At 43.7% G+C, this 26,207-nt stretch overlaps 1 protein-coding gene across 1 annotated transcript in view; it reads right to left on the reverse strand.

Annotated features, from left to right (window-relative positions):
* Window positions 1-18,018, reverse strand: part of GPR50 (G protein-coupled receptor 50) — a gene marked incomplete at its 5' end in the record, with an annotated part of 66,986 nt that extends 48,968 nt beyond the window's left edge. Inside the window, 2 exons of the mRNA XM_081897665.1 lie at window positions 39-94; window positions 17,489-18,018. Coding sequence (XP_081753791.1) covers window positions 39-81 — 43 coding nt within the window. The remainder of the gene's footprint in view (window positions 1-38; window positions 95-17,488) is intronic.
* Window positions 18,019-26,207: the final 8,189 nt, after the last annotated feature.

The raw sequence follows: 26,207 nt of genomic DNA on the forward strand, positions 1-26,207 counted from the left end.
ATTTCTATATTTATTGGTTTGTTGCATCTCTGTCTCACCTTTCCGCCAAGGAGCCGTATATAGTTCTCCTCTCCGTTTCATCCTCAAAACAACCCTGCCAGGTAGGTTAGGCTGAGAGTGAGTGACTGGTCCTGGGTCACCCAGGGAGCTTCATGGTTAAGCGAGGATTTGAACCCTGGTCTCCCAGGTCCTAGTCCAACATTCTAACCACTGTGCCACACTGCTGCTGCAGGTACCACTGTAGGGGAGAAATTGTGAATCACCTTTGATTGATGGAAGATATTTTTAAAAATATAAATGACTAGTGTACCTTATACTTCACAGAAGGAATACAGTGGTACCGCGGGTTACATACGCTTCAGGTTACATACGCTTCAGGTTACATACGCTTCAGGTTGCAGACTCCACTAACCCAGAAATAGTGCTTCAGGTTAAGAACTTTGCTTCAGGATGAGAAGGGAAATCGTGCTCCGGCGGTGCAGCAGCAGGAGGAGGCCCCATTAGCTAAAGTGGTGCTTCAGGTTAAGTACGGACCTCTGGAACGAATTAAGTACTTAACCTGAGGTACTACTGTACAAATAAAGGAAATTGGCTGATAAGAAGGGGGGAAGGGGAATGCCTTAAAAATATCAATGTAACTCTACACAAATCATACCGTTTGACGTGCACACTTACCACAGAGTCTAGGACTTGCCAATCAGAAGGTCGGTGGTTCAAATCCCCGCGACAGGGTGAGTTCCCATTGCTCGGTCCCTGCTCCTGCCAATCTAGCAGTTCGAAAGCACGTCAAAGTGCAAGTAGATAAATAGGTACCACTTCGGCGGGTTAAACGCTGCTCTGGTTCACCAGAAGCGGCTTAGTCATGCTGGCCACATGACCCGGAAGCTGTACGCCGGCTCCCTCGGTCAGTAAAGCGAGATGAGCACTGCAACCCCAGAGTTGGTCACGACTGGACCTAGTGGTCAGGGGCCCCTTTACCTTTATCTTTAAGCAGCTCTGGGACTATGGGGGCAGGATGAGGAAGGGAAAACCTGAGAAATAATGTTTTCCTATCTTTTCAATATGCTCATTAAAAATGCCTCAGATTTTTTTTTTCCTAGAGGAATTTTGAGTATGTTTTAAATTCCTCATGCACACAACTCCATTTTTTTTTTAACTTCTCCGCAACCCCACCATAAGTATCATGGTTTCCTTTACCTCCTTGGATTTCCAACAAAGATTGCACCACGACTTGTATATTTTGGCAAGGTTTTGAAGGTGTTATGTGCCACCTGTAAAACATTTTCATAATGTTCTCTTTTATACAATAACAGGCGGTGAACCTTATATCAGCCTTTAGAAGCCTATCCAACTGTTCTAGGTATATTACCTGTCCGATGTCTTGGGCCCATTTGATCTGTACTTCTTTTACTACATCATCTTTTAAGTTCCATTCCAACAATAAATCATATACTTTTGATAATATTTTTTTGTTATTTCCTAGTACAACTTTTTGTAATTTTGATTCTTCCCTTCTCAAAGCCTAATTTTTTATCCAAATTAAAGAGTTTGCTTAGTTGCTGGTATTGAAGCCAGTCTGTGAAGTGGTGCTTTATATCTTCAAATAATTTCAATTTTATCTGGTCTTCTTCTTCTTTTAATAGTTGCCTATACGTTGCCCAGTTCCCTGTCATATTTAGTTTTTTAACCGTGAAAGCCTCTAAGGGAGACAGCCACCATGGTGTGTTTGGTTCTAGTAATGGTTGATATGTAGCCCACCCTTTGTATAAAGCACTCCTGATAATATGGTTGTTAAATCCTTTGTGGACTTTTATTTTGCCATAACTCAGGTAAGCGTGCCACCCATATCTATTATTAAAGCTCTCTAGGTCTAACATAGCTAATTTTCCCAATAAAATCCAATCCTTTATCCAGATTAAACACTCAGCTTCGTAATAAATTTTGAAATTTGGCCACACACATCCTCCTCTCTCTTTCTTACCCATCAATAGTTTGTAACTGATGCGCAGTTTCTTTCCTTGCCAGATCAATTTTGTTAAAACTTTCCTCCAATTCTCGAAACAATCTTATTTTTGTTATGATTGGAATCATCTGAAAGAGGCAAAATGGGCAATATATTCATTTTTATTACTGAAATTCTTCCCCAGAATGATAGTTTCAATCTTGACCAGATTTCTAGAGCTCTTCTTATTTCTTTCCAGGTTTTTTTATAATAATTTTTATTAAGTTTTCCATTAAACAATCCAATCATATCACATTAATTATTCCAAATTACACCAATACAAATCATAAAATCTGAATATTTTGGCAAATTATAAATTTTGTTGGGGGTTCCCATGCTTCGAGTTCAGTAGGGTCCGATCATCTCATATTTGTGCTGCTTTTAATGTTCACCAGTCCCATCTACCAATCTTCTTGTTGTTATCCTTTTTCTTCTTAATAGCTTCTGAGTTGTTTTCACAGGCGAGTTAAAATAAACAATATTATACTTCTGTGCGAACTTTGTAAGGCTCTCCCTTTTTTTTTTTTTAGAACTGGTAAGTCTTTTGATTGTCCTCATACAAATTAATGTTTTACATTGTAATTAGGATGCCCAAATATTTTGCTTTTTTGATTATTTCCAATCCTGTTATTTTTCTCAAATCTTTTTTTTTTTCTTCCTCCTGCATATTTTTGACCATTAGTTTTGTTTTGGCTTTGTTGAGTCTGAATCCCGACACTTCACCAAATTCTATTATTTTTTCTAAAGATTTAGGGATGCTTTTTTTTTATCTTCTACTGTTAATATTATATCATCAGCTTGAAGGACCTTTTCCCTAACGTAATCCTCTTGATTTCTTCCTCCTTCCTTGTTACCAAATTTAATATATCTAATATTAATATGAACAAGTAACAGGGATAAGGGACAGCCTTGTCTTGTTCCTCTTTCTACAGAAATATAGAAAGGCTCCTACTTGCTAAAATCTGGAAAGGAAACTACATAGCTACAAAGGAAGATTGTCTAAATAAACTTTTAGAATTTATTGAGTTGGCAAAATTAACTGCAATAATAAGATATCAAACAAGCCAGAAACTAAGGTCACAATGGAAATGGTTTGAAGAATACATGAGCAAACACTGTTCTAAAGACAACATGCTGATATGTTTAGATTAAGTTTGTAAAGTTGACTCAGAAAACGAAATATTAGTAAAACAACAATACCAAGGATGAGAGAGACAAACTGCAATTTGCATTAGAACATAAAAAAAAGAAATGACAAATAATGATGGAGGGAAGTGACTTAAATGTAGTATTTATGTTGGTGTTTCTGCATTGCTTGTATTTAAGTTTTGGTATATGTGTGGTTGTATGGGCATTGTAAATAATAATAAAATAAACAAAGGAAGGAAGGGAAAACTTAACTTCACTCTATCCACACCATGGTTGTCACAAGGCCCCATGGGGAGAAGGACTGACTGCTAAACTACTTTGTAGCTCTCAAGACAGATAAACCTGTAGGAGAACACTTCAGTCTCCCAGGGCATTCAAAACAAGATCTCAAAGCTGCTGTCTTATTACAAGAGAATTTCAGAAATAGACTTGAAAGAGAAGTTGCTGAATTACATCTTACCACCAAACTGAAAACTATGGAGAGGCCTGGTCTGAAGAGAGATATTGGATTCTAGTCTCATTACACATGCATATGCATGCTATCCCTTGCTTTTTCCTGTTGGACTAATTGCAGTCGTTAACAGTAATCAACAGGTTTACTATACCCATTGGGCCAATCACCCATCTCCTACTACCCTTCTGAGAAATACCCCACCCTCCCACTATATATAAGGGTCTGGTGACTTCTGTTTCAGTGTATCTGAAGAAGTGTGCATGTACACGAAAGCTTATACAGTACCAGAACAAACTTAGTTGGTCTATAAGGTGCTATTGGACAATTTTTTATATTTTTATTTCGACTGCATTGGACCAACACGGCTACCTTCATGAATCTGTAGCTTTGTGAGGAGAACAGAGGTCTCTTAAAGACTCTCAGCCCCTGCATCAAACCACAGTTCCCAGGATTCTTTGGGGGGAAGCCATGACTGTTAAAAGTGGTATAAGAGAACTATAAATGCTTGGTGCAGATGTGACCTTCGTTGCAGGTCTCCTCCACTTACCACCTCTAAATTTAGAGTTTGCAGCCACTGAAAAAAATCACTCTACGCTAAGCTTACATTTCAGGGGGAAATCCCTAAGTCAATCAATGTATTGACCAGGAAAAAGGAAGGAAAGCAGGTTGTGTGTTTGTTTGCTTCTTTTGTGCTTCTACGTGTGTGTGTGTGTGTGTGTGTGTGTGTGTGTGTGTGTTTAAAAGCAGAAAGAGCCCGCAATCTCTGCTGGGGAGCAGAACTATGGATCCTGCAAAAGATTCCTGCATTGCAGGGAGTTGGACTAGATGACACCAGGGTTCCTTAGTGCTATGATTTTATATCAAGCTGGCAACCTCTGTTCTTTCTCAGCCGCTTGAGTTCTGTGCCTATCTTTGAAGTCATGGGAATGAAGCATACAAAGACTATGGCTTCCTAATTTAGGTCAGGATTGTCAAACCATCACCAGGGGATTTGAGAGAGGGTGGGGGTGAGATCCATTAAAAGAGGCGTCTGATCATCTCGGCTTCTCATTGGCAGCCTCCACACATATACACACACCATGGTGGAAGGGAGAATGACAGCAGAGACAGGGAGCTTTCTTTTGCTGCTTGGAAGACAAGAAACATGCCTACTCAAAAGCTTTAAGGAGGACAGTGGTTACGGTAATTTAATTTCCCCCTGCCTTTTAATCCGAGGTGAGAACCTGCAAAGTCCCTTTCTACAAAAGCCACAAAGAATCTTATGCCACCTTAAAAAAAGGTAAAGGTGACCATTAAATCCAGTCGCAGACGACTCTGGGGTTGCGGCACTCATCTCACTTTACAGGCCAAGAGAGCCAGCGCTTGTCCGGAGACAGTCTTTCCGGGTCATGTGGCCAGCATGACTAAGCCGCTGCTGATGAAACCAGAGCAGTGCATGGAAACACCGTTTACCTTCCTGCTGAAGCGGTACCTATTTAGTGTGCTTTCGAACTGCTAGGTTGGCAGGAGCTGGGACAAAGCAAGGGGAGCTCACCCCGTTGTGGGGATTCGAACTGCGGACCTTCTGATCAGGAAGCCTGAGAGGCTGAGTGGTTTAGACCACAGTGCCACCCATGTCCCTTAAATGCCACCTTAAAAGCTAGCAAATTTATTATCACATATGTGGTCATAGACCAGAATGCACTTCATCAGATACATGAACCTGAGTCACAGGTGCATGGTTGGAGTGGAAGTTAGGAAGAAATCAGGTTATATATCTTGTTAGTTAGTTATTAATCACCTTCCACACATACAGTTTACAAAATTCAACAACAACAAAAACAGTTAAAAGCAACATTAGATAAAAACCGTGCCCATGGCAGAGGCCACTCATGGAAAAGCCAGGAGTGTCTGCAGGAGTATCTCTACCCCCATCATTCTGCCCGGACACTGAGGTCCAGCGCTGAGAGGCTTCTGGCGGTTCCCTCGCTGCGAAAAGCCAAGTTACAGTGAACCAGGCAGAGGGCCTTCTCGGTAGTGGCACCTGCCCTGTGGAACGCCCTCCCACCAGATGTCAAAGAGAAGAACAACTACCAGACTTTTAGAAGACATCTGAAGGCAGCCCTCTTTAGGGAAGCTTTTACTGTTTAATAGACTATAATATTTTAATATTCTGTTGGAAGCTGCCCAGAGTCGCTGGGGAAACCGAGCCAGATGGGCGGGGTATAAATAATAAATTATTATTATTATTATTATTATTATTATTATTATTATTATTATTATTATAAAAATATCTCCAGTTGTTTCTGTAAAGTTAAGTTGATGGGCACCCGTCTTATCTCAACAATGGCAGCCACACTGAAAGATCTGCTCCAAGTCACTGTGAAAAGGTCTTCCAATATCTTTGGGACTTGCAGGAGAAGCTCTCCCACATACTGCAGTGACCCACTAGGCTTATATAAGGGTTGAAAGTGCCTCTCAAGCAGCATGGTCCTGAGCTGTATAGGGCCTTTCATATTAATACCAACAACACTCTGAACTTGGCCCTGGTAGCAGACTGGCTGCCAGTGCAAATCCCACAAGCAAGGAATTGCATGCTGGCAGTAGTAAGGTAAATGTAAAGGGACCCCTGACCATTAGGTCCAGTCGTGGCCAACTCTGGTGTTGTGGCGCTCATCTCGCTTTATTGGCTGAGGGTGCCGGCATACAGCTTCCGGATCATGTGGCCAGCATGACTAAGCCACTTCTGGCGAACCAGAGCAGCACACGGAAACACCGTTTACCTTCCCGCCAGAGCAGTACCTATTTATCTACTTGCACTTTGACGTGCTTTCGAACTGCTAGGTTGGCAGGAGCAGGGACCGAGCAAAGGGAGCTCACCCCGTCACAGGGATTCGAACCACCGACCTTCTGATTGGCAAGTCCAAGGCTCAGTGGTTTAACCCATAGTGCCACCCGCGTCCCGCTGGCAGTAGTAGCCACAAGCAACCTAGCTACAGCATTCTTCCACCAGCTGAAGCCTCCAAATCAACCTCAACCCACACAGATGTAAAAAGAAGCACAACAACTTTTTATATCTGGGTTGCCATATGTCCTCATTTTCCAGGACATGTCCTCTTTTTCATGGGCAGAGTTTTCATAGTGCTAAAAGCAGAAGTCAGCAAATGTGTCCTCTTTTTTGCTCTTCAAAATATGGCAACCCATATCAGAAAAGCAGGAGATAACTTGAGGCAGGAATCTACTGGAATCTAAAGAAATCTATTGTAGCCAAATTGTGTAGTATGACGTTTTCCAAGATGCAAGCTTGAAAAATAAAATAAGGGTGTCCTTTTCATCTGATGTGGAGTTAATCCATTTTTTAATGCAAAGCCACAGAATGCAGCAGACTTTTAAAAAAAGTATTACTTAAGGCCAAATGAATGGAAAATCTGCATCTATCTGTTAACTATTATTTTAAAGAAAAGCAATTTACGTCTTATCAAAGGTCTCTTTCTCCCTCCCCCCACAACCCCAGTTAAAGACACACAAGACATGCAGAGCTGCATTAGTCCAACTTCTAGGGCTTTCTGTCTGAATGACTGCAATACCTGCAAAATCTAGATCCATCTAGTAAGCAGCTATTTATACCTCCCTTTGATCCTAAATCCTTATCTAATCAAAGAAAAATAACATCTATAAAAATCCAGGTTGAAGGGCAGAGAAAACAGTTTAGCATACATTAGTGCAACTTTTTGGTGGGGGGGTGGGAGCAGATAAAAAAAGATGGGAAAGAAATAGGAAAGATATGAAATTATGGGGAAGGGGAGACCAGGAATTCCTCTTTCACAGCTCTCCAATGCCTTTTTGATTTTGTGTACCTATTGCCTAGGCAACCACAAAAGCATGACCTTTCAGCTGGCGTTTCTTCAGCTGATGGCTGGTGATGTTTTCTCCTTCAGTGCTAATGAGTGAAACTAAAGATGTTCCTTGCTGGTTTGTGATGGCTGGTGCCTACTAGCTATGAAATCTCCCTACCTGCTTAGGTAGGGGCTGGAGAAAAAGAGTCTGGGCAGTCATAACGTAGCCAGACAAGGAAGTCTTCAGTTTTGGAACTGACTGGGGGGAAAAGAGGGAGAAGAATGGATTAAGAAAGCAAGTTATGCGTGGGGGGAGAGATATTTGCAAGCAGGCACATGCACGCACAAACACACGATTTATTCATTCACAGTTATAAATTGCTTCCCAGACTATATCTCAAAACAATTTGGCAATAAAAATATTTACACAATTATGACAATTAAAAAACAATTAAAAACACTTCCATATGTAAAAAATAAAATACATTTCATAGGTAAAAGCAATTTCAAATCCAGGACGGATACAGATTGGGTTACATCACCCTTCATTGCAAGTGCTGGTAGAGGGGTCAGTCAGCTTCTCCAAGTATTTCCTAGTCTTTCTGGGCCATTTACCTGTAATTTCCCTGGCAAAAGATGTGCCTGGACCACGTACCATTAAGGAACATCAAAGCATTCGTCCTAGCAGTCTTAAATCTCTGCTGTCCAAACCCAAATCCTTCACAACAAACATATAAAGAAAGCTTGCCGCACTTTAATCTGCGTCGGGGGGGGGGTCTACCTACCCTCGCTTTTTAGAAGCAGGACTGCATCTTGCAATCGTTAGCTGACCTTTGTTTCACCCCTGCTATTATTTGTGCCGTTGCTAAACCTTTTAAACTGCTCCTTGAGCAGATTGTGCCATTGAATCAATTTCAATTAAACTCCTTCCCTGAACATATTGCCCGTGACCTTCCTTCAGATTCCTTGATGTCCCCAGGGAGGTTCGCAGCAGGTTTAAGGGGCTTTTTCAGCCAGGGAGCCACATTCCCTCACGTGCAACCTTTTGGGGGTGCCACCTGGCAATGGGGAGCAGGGCCAGAGGGCAAAGTGGGAGGGGCTACAGCCAAAAGTGGGTGGAAGAACAGGTGGAACTCTTAGCTTTGTGCAGCCGGCTACGTTCCAGCATCATAAAATCTGGAAGTTTTTGAATGACACACAAACACCCCCTCCATATCTGCCATTTAGGCAAGCTAGAAATGCTATCTGAGCGCAAAGACACATTCCAACGAAGCAAAAGCACTCAAAGGGGATGCAGAGCAGAGATGTTGCGTCCATGGAGAAGGAGTGTGTTCTAGATCTTGGGAGAGTCCCAAAGGCCAGACAGAGAGGCTGGGAAGGGGACACATTCAGCACACTGGCCTGAGGTTCCCCACCCATACTTTGGAACAGTTTCCCCCCTCAAAATTGAGTCCCCTGCTGTTGCTGGACTACAACTCCCACCATCCCAAGCTAGCAGGACCATTGGTCGGGGATGATGGGAGCTGTAGACCAACAACAGCAGGAGGAGACCCAAGGTTGAGAAGCACTGCTTTAGAGAGACTTCATCCTTACTCAGTACCCTAGTTAACCTTGGCACAAAAAGCTGAAGAATCAAGAGCTGCCTCAACCTTCTGCAGGGGTGGGGAACACCTCTGCCCTTCTTCTCTCACCATCCCATTGGCCATCCTTGGTGGGACTGCTGGGAGTTGTCAATCAGCAACATCTGGATGGCCAAATGCTCCCTACCCCAACCTACTGGGTTAATAGAACAATAGGATTCTTCTGGGGGGAAGTGGCAGAAGCACTTAGAGAAGAAACACCCTGGTGCATCTGCAGCAGCACAACTGCATGCCTTCCTATGCCCCAGCTGCAACAAAGCATATCTCTCCCATATCAGTCTCTACAGCCAAAGCAGGCGCTGCAACATTCTACAGCCAAAGCAGGCGCTGCAACCTCACCCCAAAGCTACACTCCTCCTTTGTCTCTCAAGACAGACAGATGCCAACCAGAGAGGAGAGAGAGAGAGAGAGAGAGAGAGAGAGAGAGAGAGAGAGAGAGAGAGAGATGTTGATCCAGGGTCTCAAAATATAACCCTGCCAGCTTCCAGTCTCTTAACCACTCGACACCCTAGAAGGTTTATGGCAACTTAGCCAGGAAGGCCAAGGGATGAGCAGAACTGCAGAGAGAATCAGGTGGCCGATGCAAAGTTTGAGGCTTGAAGAGATGCTGAACTAGCAAGCAGGTCAGGTCAGAGACGCATGTGCTGAGGCATTGCATGGATACGTGTGTGTCCTCCCTGCAGTAATGCAGACCCCATACAATTAAGCCTGCTGCTAGCACACTCACCACCACCTCGATGCAATGTGGAGCTGGACCGAAACTTACAATGAGCCCCTCTCTTCCAGTAGACAGTAGCCCTCACATTCCTTTCCCCTAACTGCAGATTTCCCAGGAAAAGAATGTCCCTACATTCATATACAGACACACTGGAGGAACACTTGAGTTCACAAATACAGTATCTCAATGGGGCAATCGCCTGTGAAAATGAGCGGCTTGGCATGTGCATCTCTAAAACCCCAGCACTGCCTTCGTAGCCAAACTGGGAAGATGTTGGTTCTGCCGCTACAGGCATCTGAGCTAATTAAAAGCCCGGGCAAGCCGACCAGGGCTAGATACAGTAGCTCACAGTGCCATGCAGTCTTTTCCAAGTTGCAAGCTTGTTTGTTTGTTTGTTTGTTTGTTTGTTTGTTTGTTTGTTTATAAGGTTTCTTACTCACCCAAGGTCCCAGGGCAGGTTGCAAGCAATAGAAAACAACAATGATAAAAAACAGATGCAATTGTAAAATGGACAGAGCAACATACATTCAGCAGAAGAAGTGGGTCCATCAAAACAAGAGAGAAACTGTCAAAAGGTCAAGGTAAGGAGGTGCATTTTCAGCATGCAACAAAGCTGTACAATGAAGGTGCCAAACTGATAGTGATGCACTGGAACGATAAGTGTACGGCTCCATTTAATCAATGGGTGGAAGCTATAATGACCCTTACGGCTTATAGATGTGCTCCTCGTGTGGACAAGTATAATGACATTTGGAACGCATTTGTATATAATATCGTCAGTTAGCTCAGTTGGTTGAGGTTGAGGCTCTCAGTTCCTTGGCTATTCAAGGGATGTGGAGCCAGATGCTGTTGAATGCCAACTCCCATCAGCTCTAGCCAGCATGGCCAATCGCCAGGGATGATGGGAGCTGGCGTCCAACATCATCTGGAGGGCCACAGGTTTGCCCAGTCCTGCCCTAAACAAACCCACTAGAGAAGACATTGTACTTGATTGTATACAAGCATAACATTTCACTGAACAATTCATAATCAAAACAGAAAAATCTGCCATTGTCTCTTCTTCTACTCCAAACATACCACATTTAATGAGACTATAAAGGATAAAATATAGCTCAGGATTTCTGAAATGATGCATGTCATTTTAGGGAGAATGGCTTTTGTAAATCATTATTCTACAGCCACACTCCTCTGTTTGTTCCCCTTGAGGTTTGGGGCTTCTCCAGACCACCTGTTTATCCATTCATCCTGATTGATTTTCCGGGAGACTAGATGAAGTTGCCTATTTAATTAGCATTGCCTTGATTTGTTTGTGGGGAGGTTAGATGGTACTATGTCAAAGCAAGGGTTGCAAATTCCTGTGCATTTTCCTGTCACTTTCCTTATCGCATAAAGTCTAATCTTTTGAGGAAGTGAGTTTGTTGCAATAAAGACCTTCCCATCAACTATAATTGTGCAACTTGAATTTGCCAGAATCCCATTCGAAAATAGTCTCAGTCCAGAATTGTCCTGTGCCTGGTCTTTATTGAGCATTCATTATTATTTGTTTAAAGGGTGGTTATTTATTAGTATTCATCCTGATTTTCTTTGGGGGCATTTATACACCTTCTAATTAACAATTTGTTAATTCCACACTTTTTGGAACATTTTCCCTGTTACTTTCCTAACTGCAAAAAGACAGTGTTATCGTTTTTAAGAGGATTTGTTGTGACAGAGCTACAGAGTGCTGTATTCCACCTTAATTGCAGAAAATAACTATGCACTTGAATGCCACAGAAAGGTGACAGTCTTGAAGCACCCCTGGTCTATGGAGGTGGGTTTGAATTAGCACCATTAGAAATAATTTTTTGGAATGACCCAGATTTAGTTCACTTTAAAAGGGGACGAGTTTAAAAGGAAGCGACAGCAGCTCTAATGTGAAGTTTTACAAACTGACACACTGAAATCGCAGTGGGCGGCACACTGAGGACAAAATGTTTCAAATTAGTATTTCATTCCAAAAGGCTCTTACTGATTGAAGAGTCGGTAAGGTGATGGCTGAATTATACATAGAGTTTCTCTGATTTCTCTCTGTCAAGGGTCATGCTAGCTGCTAGAGTAACTTCAATATTTAATTCTTCCTGCTAAACAGAGGAATGTTTGCCTCGTTTTCACTTCCCGGACAGAGCTGAGAGCAGCATTTTGAACCTCACAACGACCTTGTAAAGCTGGCCAAGCCAAACATTAGGATGCCTAGTAAACATGCCAGCAGAGCAGAAATTCGAATCCAGATTCTGCAAATCCAATTTTCAGACATAGAGGTGGCTAACAGTTGGTCAAGGAGATACTGTTGTTATCTGGTCTCTGATGATGAATCCACCAACTTTTGATAAAGACGTAGAATAATAATAATTATTATTATTTTACACTTTTGCTCCCAACAAATAGAAAATAGCACGTGAGAGATATAGCATATACACCAGACTTCCTCAACCTGGTGCCCTCCTGCTGTTTTTGGATTACAACTCCCATCATCCTGAACCAGAGGCAATGATGGCTGGGGCTGATGGGAGTTGGAGTGCAAGATGTCTGGGGGACACCAGGTTGCAGAAGGCTGACTTACAGTTTCCCACAAAAATAGAGAAGCTGTCAATGTCTGCTTTAGTCTGTGCATATCACAATGGAGTATTAGGTCCAGTTAGGTTCTCTGCCTATAGTATTTGTTTCAAAGAGCTGACAAAAGGCTCATTCACACTTCCCCTTGATCCAGGCCTAGAAAACATGTGTCCTGCTGCTTTACTTGAGAAAAACTTGCTGTTTACCGCTGAATTAGAATAAATGTCAAGCTATGGGGGTGGGTGGGTGGAATTGACGTTTGTTCCATTTCAGTGGTAGGCAGCAGGTTTTTTTTCTGGTGAAAGCAATAGGAGAAGCAGAAGAATGGACAAGACTGCAGACACTCAGGAATGGAATTATTCCATTACAAATGGGAGTCCAGCTACGTCTGAGGTGCTTCCAGATGACCTGCTTCAATGAGCAGTCACTCTGATTTGCTTGCAAGAAGGCTAGATGACGTTGCATCACAGCAAGTGTTATCCCACACTTTTCAGTGCTTTTCCCCATCACTTTCCTTACTGCAAAAAGTCAGGTATTTGGCAGGAGAAGGAGGTTTGTCCTGTAAGACCACCTAATCAGTTTTAACTGCACAATCTGAATTTGCAGGTATGTGACGGAATCACCAACCTAAAATGGCAACAGTCTGGAAGTGTCCATGAAGGACTAAAGATTTCCCATCCTGCACACCGACATATGTGTAGCTTTTTGGATCGAAAATTATTTCATTAATTTGTGTCGGTGGGGTTGGGAATCAGTGGAAGGGATTGTTATGCAACTGGCAAAAAACAATTAGATGTTTTAAAATGTGAATTTTCTAGGCTAGAGACACGAAAGTGCATGTGTTTGACACTGAGGTGGAGGGTGGAAACTGTTTAGGAAGGAATCACTCTGTGGATTCTTCCGTGTAATTCTCAGGATTCCCAGCTGCCTGGTGTTACTGCTAAGAGCCAGTTGCCTCTAAAATAAGCCTGTTTATACTTTTGAGAGTAGTGAATGGATAGCATCTCACTCACTCACAAACCCTCACGTTCTGCAATCTGAATGATAGCAGACTGCTGGATTGCACAGCCTAAAGGTTACTCATATTAAAAGGCACACTATGGCCTAGTGCGAAAAGTTGTGGCTGGCATATAAAGCTTAAAACAAGCCATGGTTCCATATAAATCAAGGGGAAACTCTCTCTCTCTCTCTTTCTCTTTCCCACTCATAAATTGCCTGACAATAGGTTTTACTGCAGGACTTAATTTGCGTCCTGGTTGTCAACATGGCCCAGTTGTGAGGGCCTGAGAAAGCTATGCTGGTCACATGAGAAGGCTGCCTCCTCCTTCTCCTCAGCAAGAAAGGACAGTGGCTCCATTTGTCTTCAAGATCTGTCTCCAATTAGAGAAAGAGGAGAGCTTTTTCAACCAGCTTGCTACCCGTCCCCTCGGCTTTTTCATGACGCATCATAGGAGAATGCATTTAAAAGCGGAATGCAAAGAGCATAGGCAAGGAGACAAGAGAGCAATTGTGTGGAGGCAGGACTCACAACAGGCCTGTCCGTTTTTTTCATGCTTCCCTTTCTTCTTCTTCTTTTGCCTGCCTGCCTTCTTCCCTGGCTCCTCTCTCTTAACGCAAAAATATTTCAACAGCTTCTGCAGTGGGCATGGGCCCTTTTACCTGAGGGAAGAAAAGCACTCATCCCCATGTGCACAAAAATACAGTTATCACACAGAGACCTGCAATGCTGTTCATATGGCTTATTAGTAGTAGTATGTAGTACAGTATTGGTATTAGTATTAGTACAGTATATGCCTCCCCTCCGGCTGGGTTGCCCCAGCCTCTCTGGGGGCGGATCCCAAGAGATGATAAATGGCGTATTGATTTGTTAATAATATAACATGACTTTTGCTGCAATTGTGATGTTTAGCTTATTTTTGTTAATAGTGGTTTATAGATTGCAACCATTTTAATGATGACTTGTAAATTATTTCATATGATTTATGCCAGATTTGTTCTGTTTTGTTCTGTTATTGTTATTTATTGTTTGCAAGCCGCTTTCAGATGCATTTGAATGAAAAGCAGCACAGAAATACAGTCAATCAACCATTCCATCAATTGAAGAAGTACTTTACCTCCTCTGAAGATGAACGGGCAACTGCCCTGCCAGGATATCATACAGGGCAAGGTAGCAAGAACGTACCCTGTTGCTCCTTCTCGTCAGAGACACACACTTGGGGCAGAAAGTTACATGCTGAGGGATGCACACACAAACAACAATTTTGTTTTATGCTGTTTCGGAACAGTCTTGTGCCCTTCAGATGATTTGGTCTAGAAGCCCCATCACCTTTGCCTGTTGGCTGTGCCTGATGGGAGTTGCAGTAGTCCAACAACAACTGAAGGGCATCAGATGGATGAAGACTTGCTGTAGAGGGTAGGTAAAGATAAAGGTAAGGGACCTCTGGACGGTTATGTCCAGTCAAAGACAACTATGGGGTTGTGCCGCTCATCTCACTTCAGGCCAAGGGAGCTGGCATTTGTCCACCAGATAGCTTTCCGGGTCATGGGGCCAGCATGACTAAGCCGCTTCTGGCACAACGGAACAACCATGACAAGTGCCAGAGCACACAGAAAAGCCATTTACCTTCCCGCCACAGCAGTACCTATTTATCTACTTGCACTGGTGTGCTTTTGAACTGCTAGATTGGCAGGAGCTGTGACAGAGCTACCGGAGCTCATCCCATCATGCAGATTCGAACGGCCAACCTTCTGATCGGCAAGCCCAAGAGGTTCAGTGGTTTAGACCACAGCACCACCCGCGTCCCATGCTGAGGTTAGGACCCAAACCAATATGCTGGAATTGCAAGAATGGACACTTGGAATAATTTATTGATGATACAAGGTGTTCAAAAGAGGCTGCGTCAGAAGGGGGTAGGCTCTCCCCCATTAGAGAAGGGCTGGATGGCTACCTTTCAGGGATCCTGGCTACAGATTGGTGGCAGGTTGGGTTTGATGACCTTCGAGGTCCCTTCCAACTGGTAAACATCTGGCAAGAAGCACATAGCATGGCCTCTTTGTGCTCAGAGACTTTGTCCACCTTTGCCACTCCAAGGAACTAGGGGAGACCCCGATGGCTAGCAGCACCAGAAGCTGGGACCAGGAATGTACACTCAGCCATGAAGCTCACTGGGTGACCTTGGCCCAGCCTCTTGTCTCTCTGCCTAACCTACCTCACAGGGTTGTTGTGAACATGAAATGGAGCAGGGGAAGAACTGTATACGCCACCTTGAGCTTCTTGGAGGAGAGGTTGGGTATGCTGAAAGTATTCACAGCTTCCCTCCAAAAATCCCAGGAACTATAGTTGGTTGCGGGTGCAGAGAGCTGGTAAAAGACTACTCTTCCCCTCATCTGTGCTACAATTCCCAGAATTCCCTGGAAAGAGGGTCTGCCTGTGAAGCTACTCTGGATGTAGTAGTTCTCTGAGGGGAATAACAGACTAGTTTGTAGGATTTGGGGGGGGATTCATGACTGTTTAAAGGCAATGCTTTATATGGGGCCTCATACATAACAGCAGGGTCTATGCTAGGTCCCTGGCAAAGTGCTGTAATAGTGAGGCTGACTGTTGATTTACACTCCCACTCCCTTGACGGGAGGAAGTGCCTGGGTCTGAGAATCCGCACACCAATTTCAATTTTCCAAATGGCAGAAAGCAAGGCTATATCAGGTGCACTGTGGGAAAATCAAAAGAATGGTCAGCTTCCCTGCCACACGAAAGGGAACAAACAGGACAAGCAGGTTGCACAGAAGCACTGGTATGCCCCTATGACACACTGCAGTCTAAATCACTGAGCCTCTTAGGCTTGCCAGTCAGAAGGCTGGCGGTTCAAATGTCCGAGATGGATTGAGCTCCCGTTGCTCTGTCCTAGCTCCTGCCAACCTAGCAGTTTAAAAGCACATCAAAGTGCAAGTAGATAAATAGGTATCACAGGAGCGGGAAGGTAAACGGCGTTTCCATGCACTCTGGTTTCTGTCGTGGTTTTCCATTGTGCCAGAAGCAGTTTAGTCATGCTGGCCACATGACCCAGAAAGCTGTCTGTGGACAAATGCCGGCTCCCTCGGCCTGAAAGCGAGATGAGCGCTGCAACCCCATAGTCGCCTTTGACTGGACTTAACCATCCAGGTGTCCTTTACCTTTTTTACCTTATGGCAGCATTTGAGCCCCCAGAAGTCACCTGGGGGTGCGGAGCTGCCTAACAGCCAACTTGTGTAGGCTCATTTTCCCAGGCAAATGATAGCAGTTCCCAGTGAATTCCCACCACCACCAGTGACTTCGGTGACTGATTTGGAACCGTTTATTGGGAACTTTATGAGGACCTGGCAGCGTGCATCCTGTTTTAAAGCTGCCACTAACATGCCAGAGAAAGTAAGGCGAAGAATATTTACACGCTCCCTACTCACAGACCCTGAGCGCTTAATTAGGGAGTGTGCTTGTAAACGGGACCCTAATGTGGGCTGCCTGCATAACATTTCCAATGCTGATTTTTTTATTATCAGAATCCACCTGATAAGAGCAGGTGACTATTATTTTATTGGAGAGGTTTCCTCTTATGGAATTTATTGCTGATCCTCCCTCTGCAGCCCCCCTGCCCAACCGCTCCATCAATTACAGGAACTGGGCTTTACGGCCCTGAACAAATTGCTTTGTGAGAGCGTAATGGATGTACACAAGAACATATTATGTTCTCAGCAGCAGGCTCTGTTAAAAGGCATTGCTGAAAATGCATAGGTCAGAAGAGATAAATGGGGGACAAGCGAGGGTGTGGGGAGGATAGTGACAACGAACAGTCATTCTACAAGAAACAGAAGAAACAACATCCATGCTGTTGAGCCCCACCTTATCAAACTGTCCCAGTGGCGTTCGGAAGCAGAGAATAAGCCTTGCATGTGTAATGTAAAAAGAGCCCTGTTGGATCAGGGCCCAGGGAGCCTCTAACCCAGCAAACTGTTTTCACAGCAGCTACCCAGATCCCTGCAGGATGCATGCAAAGAGGACCTGAGTGCAGGAGCAACTTTCCTCTCCTGTAAACCACAGGTTTACAGCTGGTAAAAACTGGGTGGAGCAACTTACACAGCTCTTACCTTCACACAGTTGGCTCCATCCCAGTCCTGCAAGACCCAGAGGTGTCTATCCGCACATCTCTTCAATCTTCACCCAGGCAAGCAAGAGCTGTGATCCCAGTTCAAGAGTGCATCTTGTCACGCAGCGGTGAATTAATCAATTTGTCTCATGACACATCTTACGCACGTAAAGGAGCACGTGGAACAGAGTCTCAGAAGCTGGGCCTGAGGTTCCTTACACCTGCTTTGCAATTCTGTCTTTCCTCCTGCATGAAGAAGGAAAATGCCCTACACCACAGCCAGAGACTTCCAAGCTTAGATTCTGGTGCAAGCAGTAGCAATCTGCCATCTGTTATCCAAACAAGGCAGAAAGCCAATATGCAGACCTCTAGCTCCCCTGAAGAAATAAGACCATGCCAGCTTGGGAAACAGGGCAGCAGCAAGCTTTTCATTTCTGCTCTTTGACTGGAATAGAGGAATAGATAACTGTATTTCCTTCTGAAGGTTTCCTTACTCTTTGGAAATGTTTTGAAGCAGAAGAGGCTGCAAAACTGTTGCGTGTGTTTGTTTGTTTCTTTGTTTGTTTACTGAATTTTTCCTTAATAACATTCTGATAGCTTTACACACATAATTAAAAATCTCTTCCTGCATGGAGATCTTGCACCAACTGTCAGAATGCAAGCCTTCCAACGCCTAGTGCTGAACAGCAAACAGACGGTGGCCGGCTCTAGACATTGATGCGTCACATTCTGACATTTACTCCATGCATGAAGAGGTTTACAACAATATGCGTAAAGTCATCTGAACTTTATTAAGGAAAGTGATCAAGCCCAGAGCTTTCTGTGTGTGCCTGAGGAGTCTCTTGCTGATGGTACTGCAGGCACGTTGTTTCTGGGATTAACAAAACAATAAAAAACAGCAAATACTTTATGACTAAACTAGTTTGCCATGAACACTGTGAGCATGTCATCTTCCCAAAATATTTTGATTTCTTACAGTGGTGTAGCATTGGTTGCCAGTGCCCAGGGTGGGAGCATGTTCACATGCTGGGAGAAGGCAGGGCGCACACACACTGGGCAGGGGGATGCCAGCCCTGCCGTCACCACTGATGCCGCCGGAATGACCCCACCATCACCGGAGCAAAGAGGGGCTGCACTGAGCCACTTGCCCACCTGTGCAGAGGGGAGCCTGGCCAGCCGACTTGGCCCTTGGCGGACAGACAGGAACACCAGGCTGGGGAAACCTGTTTGGGGGGCCCTGGTTTGCACTCCCTCAAAAACTGTGTGCCCAGGGTCACGACTCCCCCCACCCATCAGCAGTCCCCACACTATGCCCCTGCTTTCTGAAGTGAAACAGGAAATCCCACCCTCTCCCCAACATCAAGGTCCAAATTAGTCAAACCTGGCCATGGAAGAAAATCCAACAAGCACATCTGCTTTGCAGTAAAAACAAGTTCATCAGAAATTATATAACAAAAAAATATATGGTGCCATTTCAGGATTCAAAAATGAAAATTGCCTGAGGCAGCTGCATTGCCATGGCTTGGAAGTGCACCTTGAATCCACCAAGTGGTTTCAAGTACTCTGTGCCCAAAACACACACTCTCTCTCTCTCTCTCTCTCTCTCTCTCTCTCTCCCTCACACACACACACACACACACACACACACACACACACACACACGCCTGGTTGGACTTCTGGCACCTACTGAGTACTTTTTTATTCCAGCAATGTTTTAACTGAATTCTGATTTTATAGCCTTTATTTTTATTGCACTGAGTTACCTGCATACCAGGGGACATGGGTGCCGCTGTGGGTTAAACCACAGAGCCTTGGACTTGCCGATCAGAAGATCGTGGTTGCTCCCATTGCGAGGTGAGCTCCCATTGCTCGGTCCCTGCTCCTGCCCACCAGCAGTTCGAAAGCATGTCATAGTGCAAGTAGATAAATAGGTACCGCTCCAGCAGGAAGGTAAACGGCATTTCTGTGCGCTGCTCTGGTTCGCCAGAAGTGGCTTAGTCCTGCTGGCCACATGACCCGGAAGCTGTACGCAGGCTCTCTCGGCCAATAAAGTGAGATGAGCGCCGCAACCCCAGAGTCGGCCATGACTGGACCTAATGGTCAGGGGTCCCTTTACCTTTACCTTATGTACATACCACCTAGAAAGCGTTGTAATTAAGTGGTATATAAATTGTCAAAATAATAAATAAAGAGGAAGTAGGAGAAAGAATGCACACCAGGAGCAGCGGTGCAGGAGGGTGGCCAGAAAATTTGGTAAGCCGGCCTGGGGACTGGTGGTGGCCGCTGCAACAGCAGATTGCCAAGCCAGCCAGCCACTGCTTCTGGTCACTTTTCTCTGTCCAGCCCTGCTTCTCCTGTTGGCCCAAGTCATCATCCTAATCAGCCAAGCAGCCCTAGCTGTACAACCAGCAGATCAACAAGCTGGTCTGTTTCATTATTTATTGATGCTTTACTGAATGCTCTATTGATGGATTCTCTGTTTTCGTTTTCCATTCTTACAATGCTATGTATGGATTTCCCTTTTCTTTAGTACTGACCTTACTGGGTTTTATGCAAGCCACTTATGAATTTTGCATAGTAAGCAGTGTATAAATATTATCAATAAATAATAACAACTCAGCTTACTTCACGTCACTTTGCACCAAGAGGAAGGTGCGATCACAGCTCAGTTGCTGTCTGTTCACCGGACCACTCTGAGGAAGTTGAGCATGGAAGAGGAAGCGACCTATGTTTATACTGCCCAGGGCTGAAGAACCTATGACTCTCCAGATGTTTTGGACTAGAATTCTTTTTTTCTCTGACCACTGGTCATGCTGGTTGCAATTGATAGTACTTGGAATCCAACATTCTGGAGGGCCACAGGTTCCTCAGCCATGATCTTGCCCAATCCCACTTGGTGACTGCACAGCAAGGATAGGGAACCCGTGGTCCTGTGGTTCTTTAGCCTAGCACCAAAAGGTGTATAATGAAGGTGCCTGGTGAACCTCCCTGGAGAGAGCATTCCTCAAATGGGGAGCCACCACAGAAAAGGCCCTTTCTCATGTTGCCACCCTGCGGAACTTTGATTGAAGACACACACAATTAAGAGCATTTGTATATTAATTTTAAAGCTTACAGTCATGTATTAATCTTATTTAGAAAATGTCTACATTTTTCTAGTGAGCTATGGCTGATTTAACTATTGCAGTGATAATTTGCAACAGCTTATAATACAACATGGGACTGCAGCAGGTTGTATCACATGATTTTCCCAAAGACTAAAAATAAGATTTTCTCCTATAGACTAGAAAGGGAGACTGTTGTTGTTGTTTACTCGTGTCTGACTCTTCATGACCCCATGGACCAGAGCACGCCATGCACTCCTGTCTTCCACTGCCTCCCGCAGTTTGGTCAAACTCATGCTGGTAGCTTCGAGAACACTGTCCAACCATCTTGTCCTCTGTCGTCCCCTTCTCCTTGTGCCCTCCATCTTTCCCAACATCAGGGTCTTTTCCAGGGAGTCTTCTCTTCTCATGAGGTGGCCAAAGTATTGGAGCCTCAGCTTCAGGATCTGTCCTTCCAGTGAGCATTCAGGGCTGATCTCCTTCAGAATGGATACCGTAGGTTTGGTCTTCTTGCAGTCCATGGGACTCTCAAGAGTCTCCTCCAGCACCATAATTCAAAAGCATCAATTCTTTGGCGATCAGTCTTCTTTATGGTCCAGCTCCAACTTCCATACATCACTACTGGGTAAACCATAGCTTTAACTATACGGGCCTTTGTTGGCAAGGTGATATCTCTAGGAGACTAGTAAATGGTGACGAAATGTGCCATTAATGGTTGATATATTCAATCTCAAAGGAGATTTGTTTTTCGTTTTTGTTTTTGCTGTAAATTGTTCAGCAAAACACAAAAGGTGCATCAAACCTGCAAGAAACAGATTTGAAAGACTGTCAGAACATTGGTGCAATTTCGTTTTCACATGAGAACAATTCTGACCATTTATCAAACTTGGAGAGAACTTGAATTGCACTTATCAAAGGGGGTGGTGGTGAGAGAACTGTTATTAACTAGCAGAAAGTTAGGCAAGAACAACATTGGCAACAAATCTTGGAATGCTTAGACTTCTGGTTTGTCGTGGCCATCAGAAAGGAGCACAAGGCTAGCCCTCTGGGAAAGCCTTAAGCTTTGCGGGGGGGGGGGGGAGTTACACAAAGGCTCTGCGGACCTCGGAACCCAAAGGGGAATGTGGGATCCAACTGCACTCTTGATGGCTCTCCTGCAGGACGAATCGCTCCATGGAAAACCATATATATATATATATATATATATATATATATATATATATATATATGCTTTCGTAGATTTTCACGGGTACAGGAATGCAGGTTTTGGTGTCCTCGGGTGTCTTCCCGTGTAAAAGTTGGGGTGTCTAGGCGACGTTTCGACGAGGTCTCACTCGTCATCTTCAGGCTGGTGCTTTCGGCTTCTTGTTACTGGAGATCCTGCTCTGTTCCAGTAACAAGAAGCCGAAAGCACCAGCCTGAAGATGACGAGTGAGACCTCGTCGAAACGTCGCCTAGACACCCCAACTTTTACACGGGAAGACACCCGAGGACACCAAAACCTGCATATATATATATATATATATATGCAGGTTTTGGTGTCCTCGGGTGTCTTCCCGTGTAAAAGTTGGGGTGTCTAAGTTGGGGTGTCGACGAGGTCTCACGTCGCATAGACACCCCAACTTTTACACGGGAAGACACCCGAGGACACCAAAACCTGCATTCCTGTACCCGTGAAAATCTACGAAAGCAAATATATATATATATATATATATATATATGGATTGCTTGATTGCTTTATCAGAGTTCTTGGCATTCCATGGTAATTCTCTATTTGGCTTCCTGTATTTGGCATCTTCAAAAATTATATATACTGAAGATGCACTTAAGGCCTGCAAGAATTTGTAAAAACCATTGATGCATAATGTAAACAAAGATATTGATGCTGAAGATCTGTACCGTGAATATATAGCAATTGCTCAAAGACTCCCAAAGTCCATGCTGCCACAAGGAATGCTTGTCTTCATACTACAACATAAACTCCTGAATAGCGCGCCTAATGTTTCTGTTGCTCTTAGGATCTTCCTCACACTTCCAGTGTCAGTGGCAAGTGGGGAACGCAATTTCTCAAACCTTATAAAAACCTGCATGCGCTGAATAATGTTGCAAAAGAGACTAGTTGGATTGGCAACTATTACCAGCTGAACATGCCCAAGCATCAGCACTTGACCCGAAGAAATGGGTGGCAAAATTTGCAGAGGAAAAGACACACAAAGTGAATTTTGATGTGCCTGGAATTGAAACTTTGAAGAGGCTTAAATCTTAACATCACAAGATTATTCAAAATGATTTGTGTGCTAAAACATTTTCTTTTATATTTGAGAAAGATAATAAAAGGCTGTTGTATTACATATTCTTGCAATTTAAAATACCGTATTTTTTGCACCATAACACTCACTTTTTTCCTCCTAGAAAGTAAGGTGAAATGTCTGTGTGTGTTATGGAGGAAATGCCTCCTCTAAAAACTACGTGTATGTTATGGTCGGGTGCGTGTTATAGAGCGAAAAATACTGTAAATTTAGAAGTTTCAAGCTTTGTGGTTTCCTTTTCTCCCTATAAGACATCTGTTTTTGAAAACTGAAGTTAGAAATTTGGGGGGACAAGGTGGGACTAGTTAGGCTTGCCTGAGGCACAAATTAGCCTGGCACTGGCACCTCCTGCTAGAAAACTAAAATTCTCACAACACTTTGTGGGGAGGAATGCGAAGGGCTGAGTGAGAGATTTCCCCCTTTCTCTCTAAAGACATCACTATGGAATGGAGCTATGAATGCTTCCTTCTCAGACATGACTATGTGATCTAATAATAAACCATTTTAGTGAGCAATAAAACATTGTTCCACACAACGGCAGTGTGCACCTTCTCCATAAGAAGGAATAAATGGCTACCTGTTGCATGCAGGGACATGTTTTACAAGGGGTTCCAGTTTGATTGGCCGATATTACACAGCACTACAAGGTTTTTCTTTACCTACACGATAAACATCGTAACAGCACGGCAACAGCAGGAAGTATAAAAGATACCTCTTGGGTATCTTTTACCAGTTGCTGAACACCGCAAGCAGGAGGGGTGCTATTGCACTCATGTCCCGATTACGGTGTTGCCATAGGTTGGCCACCATGGGAACAAAAATGCTGGACTAAATGGGTCTTCGGTCTGATCCAGCCAGGCTCTACTTATGTGCTTATGACATTTCATAAAATGTCAAAAGGTACGTGTATTAAATGTGAGCTTTCGAACACATAGGCTCACATAATATGCACCCTGTTCATTTTGTTGCTTGCTTTTTATTTAAGGTACTTTTTGTTTGTTTGTTTGTTGTCTAGTTTGCACTGATATTCCAAGTCTTGCAATAACCTAACTACTTTACCTCGCATATGCAAACTCGTCCACTTCAATCAGAAGAATTGGCACTACTGCAGGTGCCACATAATACCTGTTCTGTGTCTGTAAGAATTCTGTTACAAAACACTACCAAATAACATGCCACTACTATGAGTAAGAGAAGAACCATGCTTTCCAAAATGTGAATTAAATAGTTTATTTCCTTAATATATTAAAAAATGAGATCTCTTTAATTCATATGGAATTCATTACCCATTATCTATGATTACTAAGACCCAGCACAAGTTTCTGAAAAACAAGTAATGCCAGATGACTCTCCTTCCCTCCCTTCCATTGGATAGAGAGTTACAAGCTTGGTGGATCAGGGGGATTATGTGGGCATACTGTATCTTGATTTCAGTAAGGCTTTTGATAAAGTCCTCTATTATATTTCTGCGAGGAAGCTGGTAAAATGTGAGCTGGACGAGGTAACTGTTAGCTGGATTTTTACCTGGTTGACTGACCGAACCCCAACAATGCTCACTAATGGTTCCTCATCAACCCAGAATAACTTGGGTGAAGCAATTGAGAGGATTCTCATCAAATTAGCAGATGAAACCAAACTGGGAGGGGTAGCTAATGCCGCAGAAGACAGAATTGGGATTCAATATTACTGGAAAACTGGGCCCAGATTAATAAAATGAATTTCAATAGAGATAAATGTAAGGTTCTACACTTAGGTAGGAAGATCCAGCTGCACAAATATAAGATGGGGGACACCTGGTTTGCCAGTAGGATATGTGAAAAGGATCTAGGGGTCTTAATAGACCCAAAGTCTTAACATCTAGTGGGTCATCTAGTTCAACTGCCTGCAATGCAGGAATCTTAACTAAAGCAGCCATGACAGATGGCCACTCAAACCTCTGCCTAAATACCTCCAAGGATGGAGAGCCCATAACTTCCCAAGGGAGTCCGTTTCACTATTAAACAGCTCTTGCCACCAGACAATTATTCCGGATGTTTAGTCAGAATCTCCTTTCTTGTAAGTTGAAGGCATTGGTTTAGATCCTAGCCTCTGGAGCAGGAGACAACAAGGTTGCTTAAGATATTTTAAGATCGCCATCATATCTCATCTCAGTCTGCTCTTTTAAGACTAAACATACCCAGCTCCTTCAAGTGCTCCTCATAAGGCTTAGTTTCCAGACCCTTGATCATCTTGGTTGCCTTCCTCTGCACACATTCCAGCTTGTCAACATCCTTCTTAAATTGTGTTGCCCAGAATTGGACACAGCATTCCAAGTGTGGTCTGACTAAGGCAGAATAGAGTGGGACTATTACTTCCCTTGATCTCGACGCTATACTTCTGTTGATGCAGCCTAGAGTAGCATTTGCTTTTTTTGCTGCTTCATCACACTGTTGACTCGGGTCAACAGCTCGGATAATTTGGTTGGTTGAGCATGAGACTTTTAATCTCAGGGTTTGATCCCCATACTAAGCAAAAGATTCCTGCATTGCAGGGGGTTGGACTAGATGACCCTTGGGACCCCTTCCAACTCCACAGTTCTGTATTCTACCCAACTCTTGCTATTATTATTATTATTATTATTATTATTATTAAGCAAATACAATTTGCACTCTGTGTGGGAGCCAAGGACATGTGACTAGACAGTTTTAGAATTCCTATGTCCCTGGAACAAAGGTTTCCAGTATATTGGGAGATGAAAGGATAACTCACACATTTCCCCCCCAGCTGATGTGTGAAACTGTGAAAAGCCCTAACACATCCCACATCCCATTGCACTGTTAACAGACTGCCATCCCCAGCATTCCTGATGGCTGTCAGGGCAACATGCAATTCTCAGCAACTACCTGAAGATGGCAAGATAATACCACACTCCTAAATCCGTCAAATGATGGGGATGGGGGAATTGGATGCACTTAGCAGATAGGAGTGGAATTATTTTATTTTATTTTGCAACCCACAAGATGCCAAAGCAAAACATTGTAATTACCTTTTTTATGACACTCTTCTTGCCTTTTTTTAATAAAAGAGAGAGAGAGAGAATAATTCTCTTTTTAAAAAGACCAACACTGTTATCAATGACGGCATGTGAAAACATATGCTGTATTACTGTACTGCAGTGGCTTTTTGAACCCGCATGCAAAGTGCGAAGACGAAATTGCACTGCATCCAACTGCACCAGGGAGTCATAGAGCCACACTCTGCCTGCAATAACTTATCCTAAGCCGCCTAGTGACATTTTATGTCTTTTTGCTGTAGTGCTATTACGCCT

The sequence above is a fragment of the Podarcis melisellensis genome (genome assembly GCF_964234715.1).
Source record: "Podarcis melisellensis genome assembly, chromosome: Z".
NCBI classification, from domain to species: domain Eukaryota; kingdom Metazoa; phylum Chordata; class Lepidosauria; order Squamata; family Lacertidae; genus Podarcis; species Podarcis melisellensis.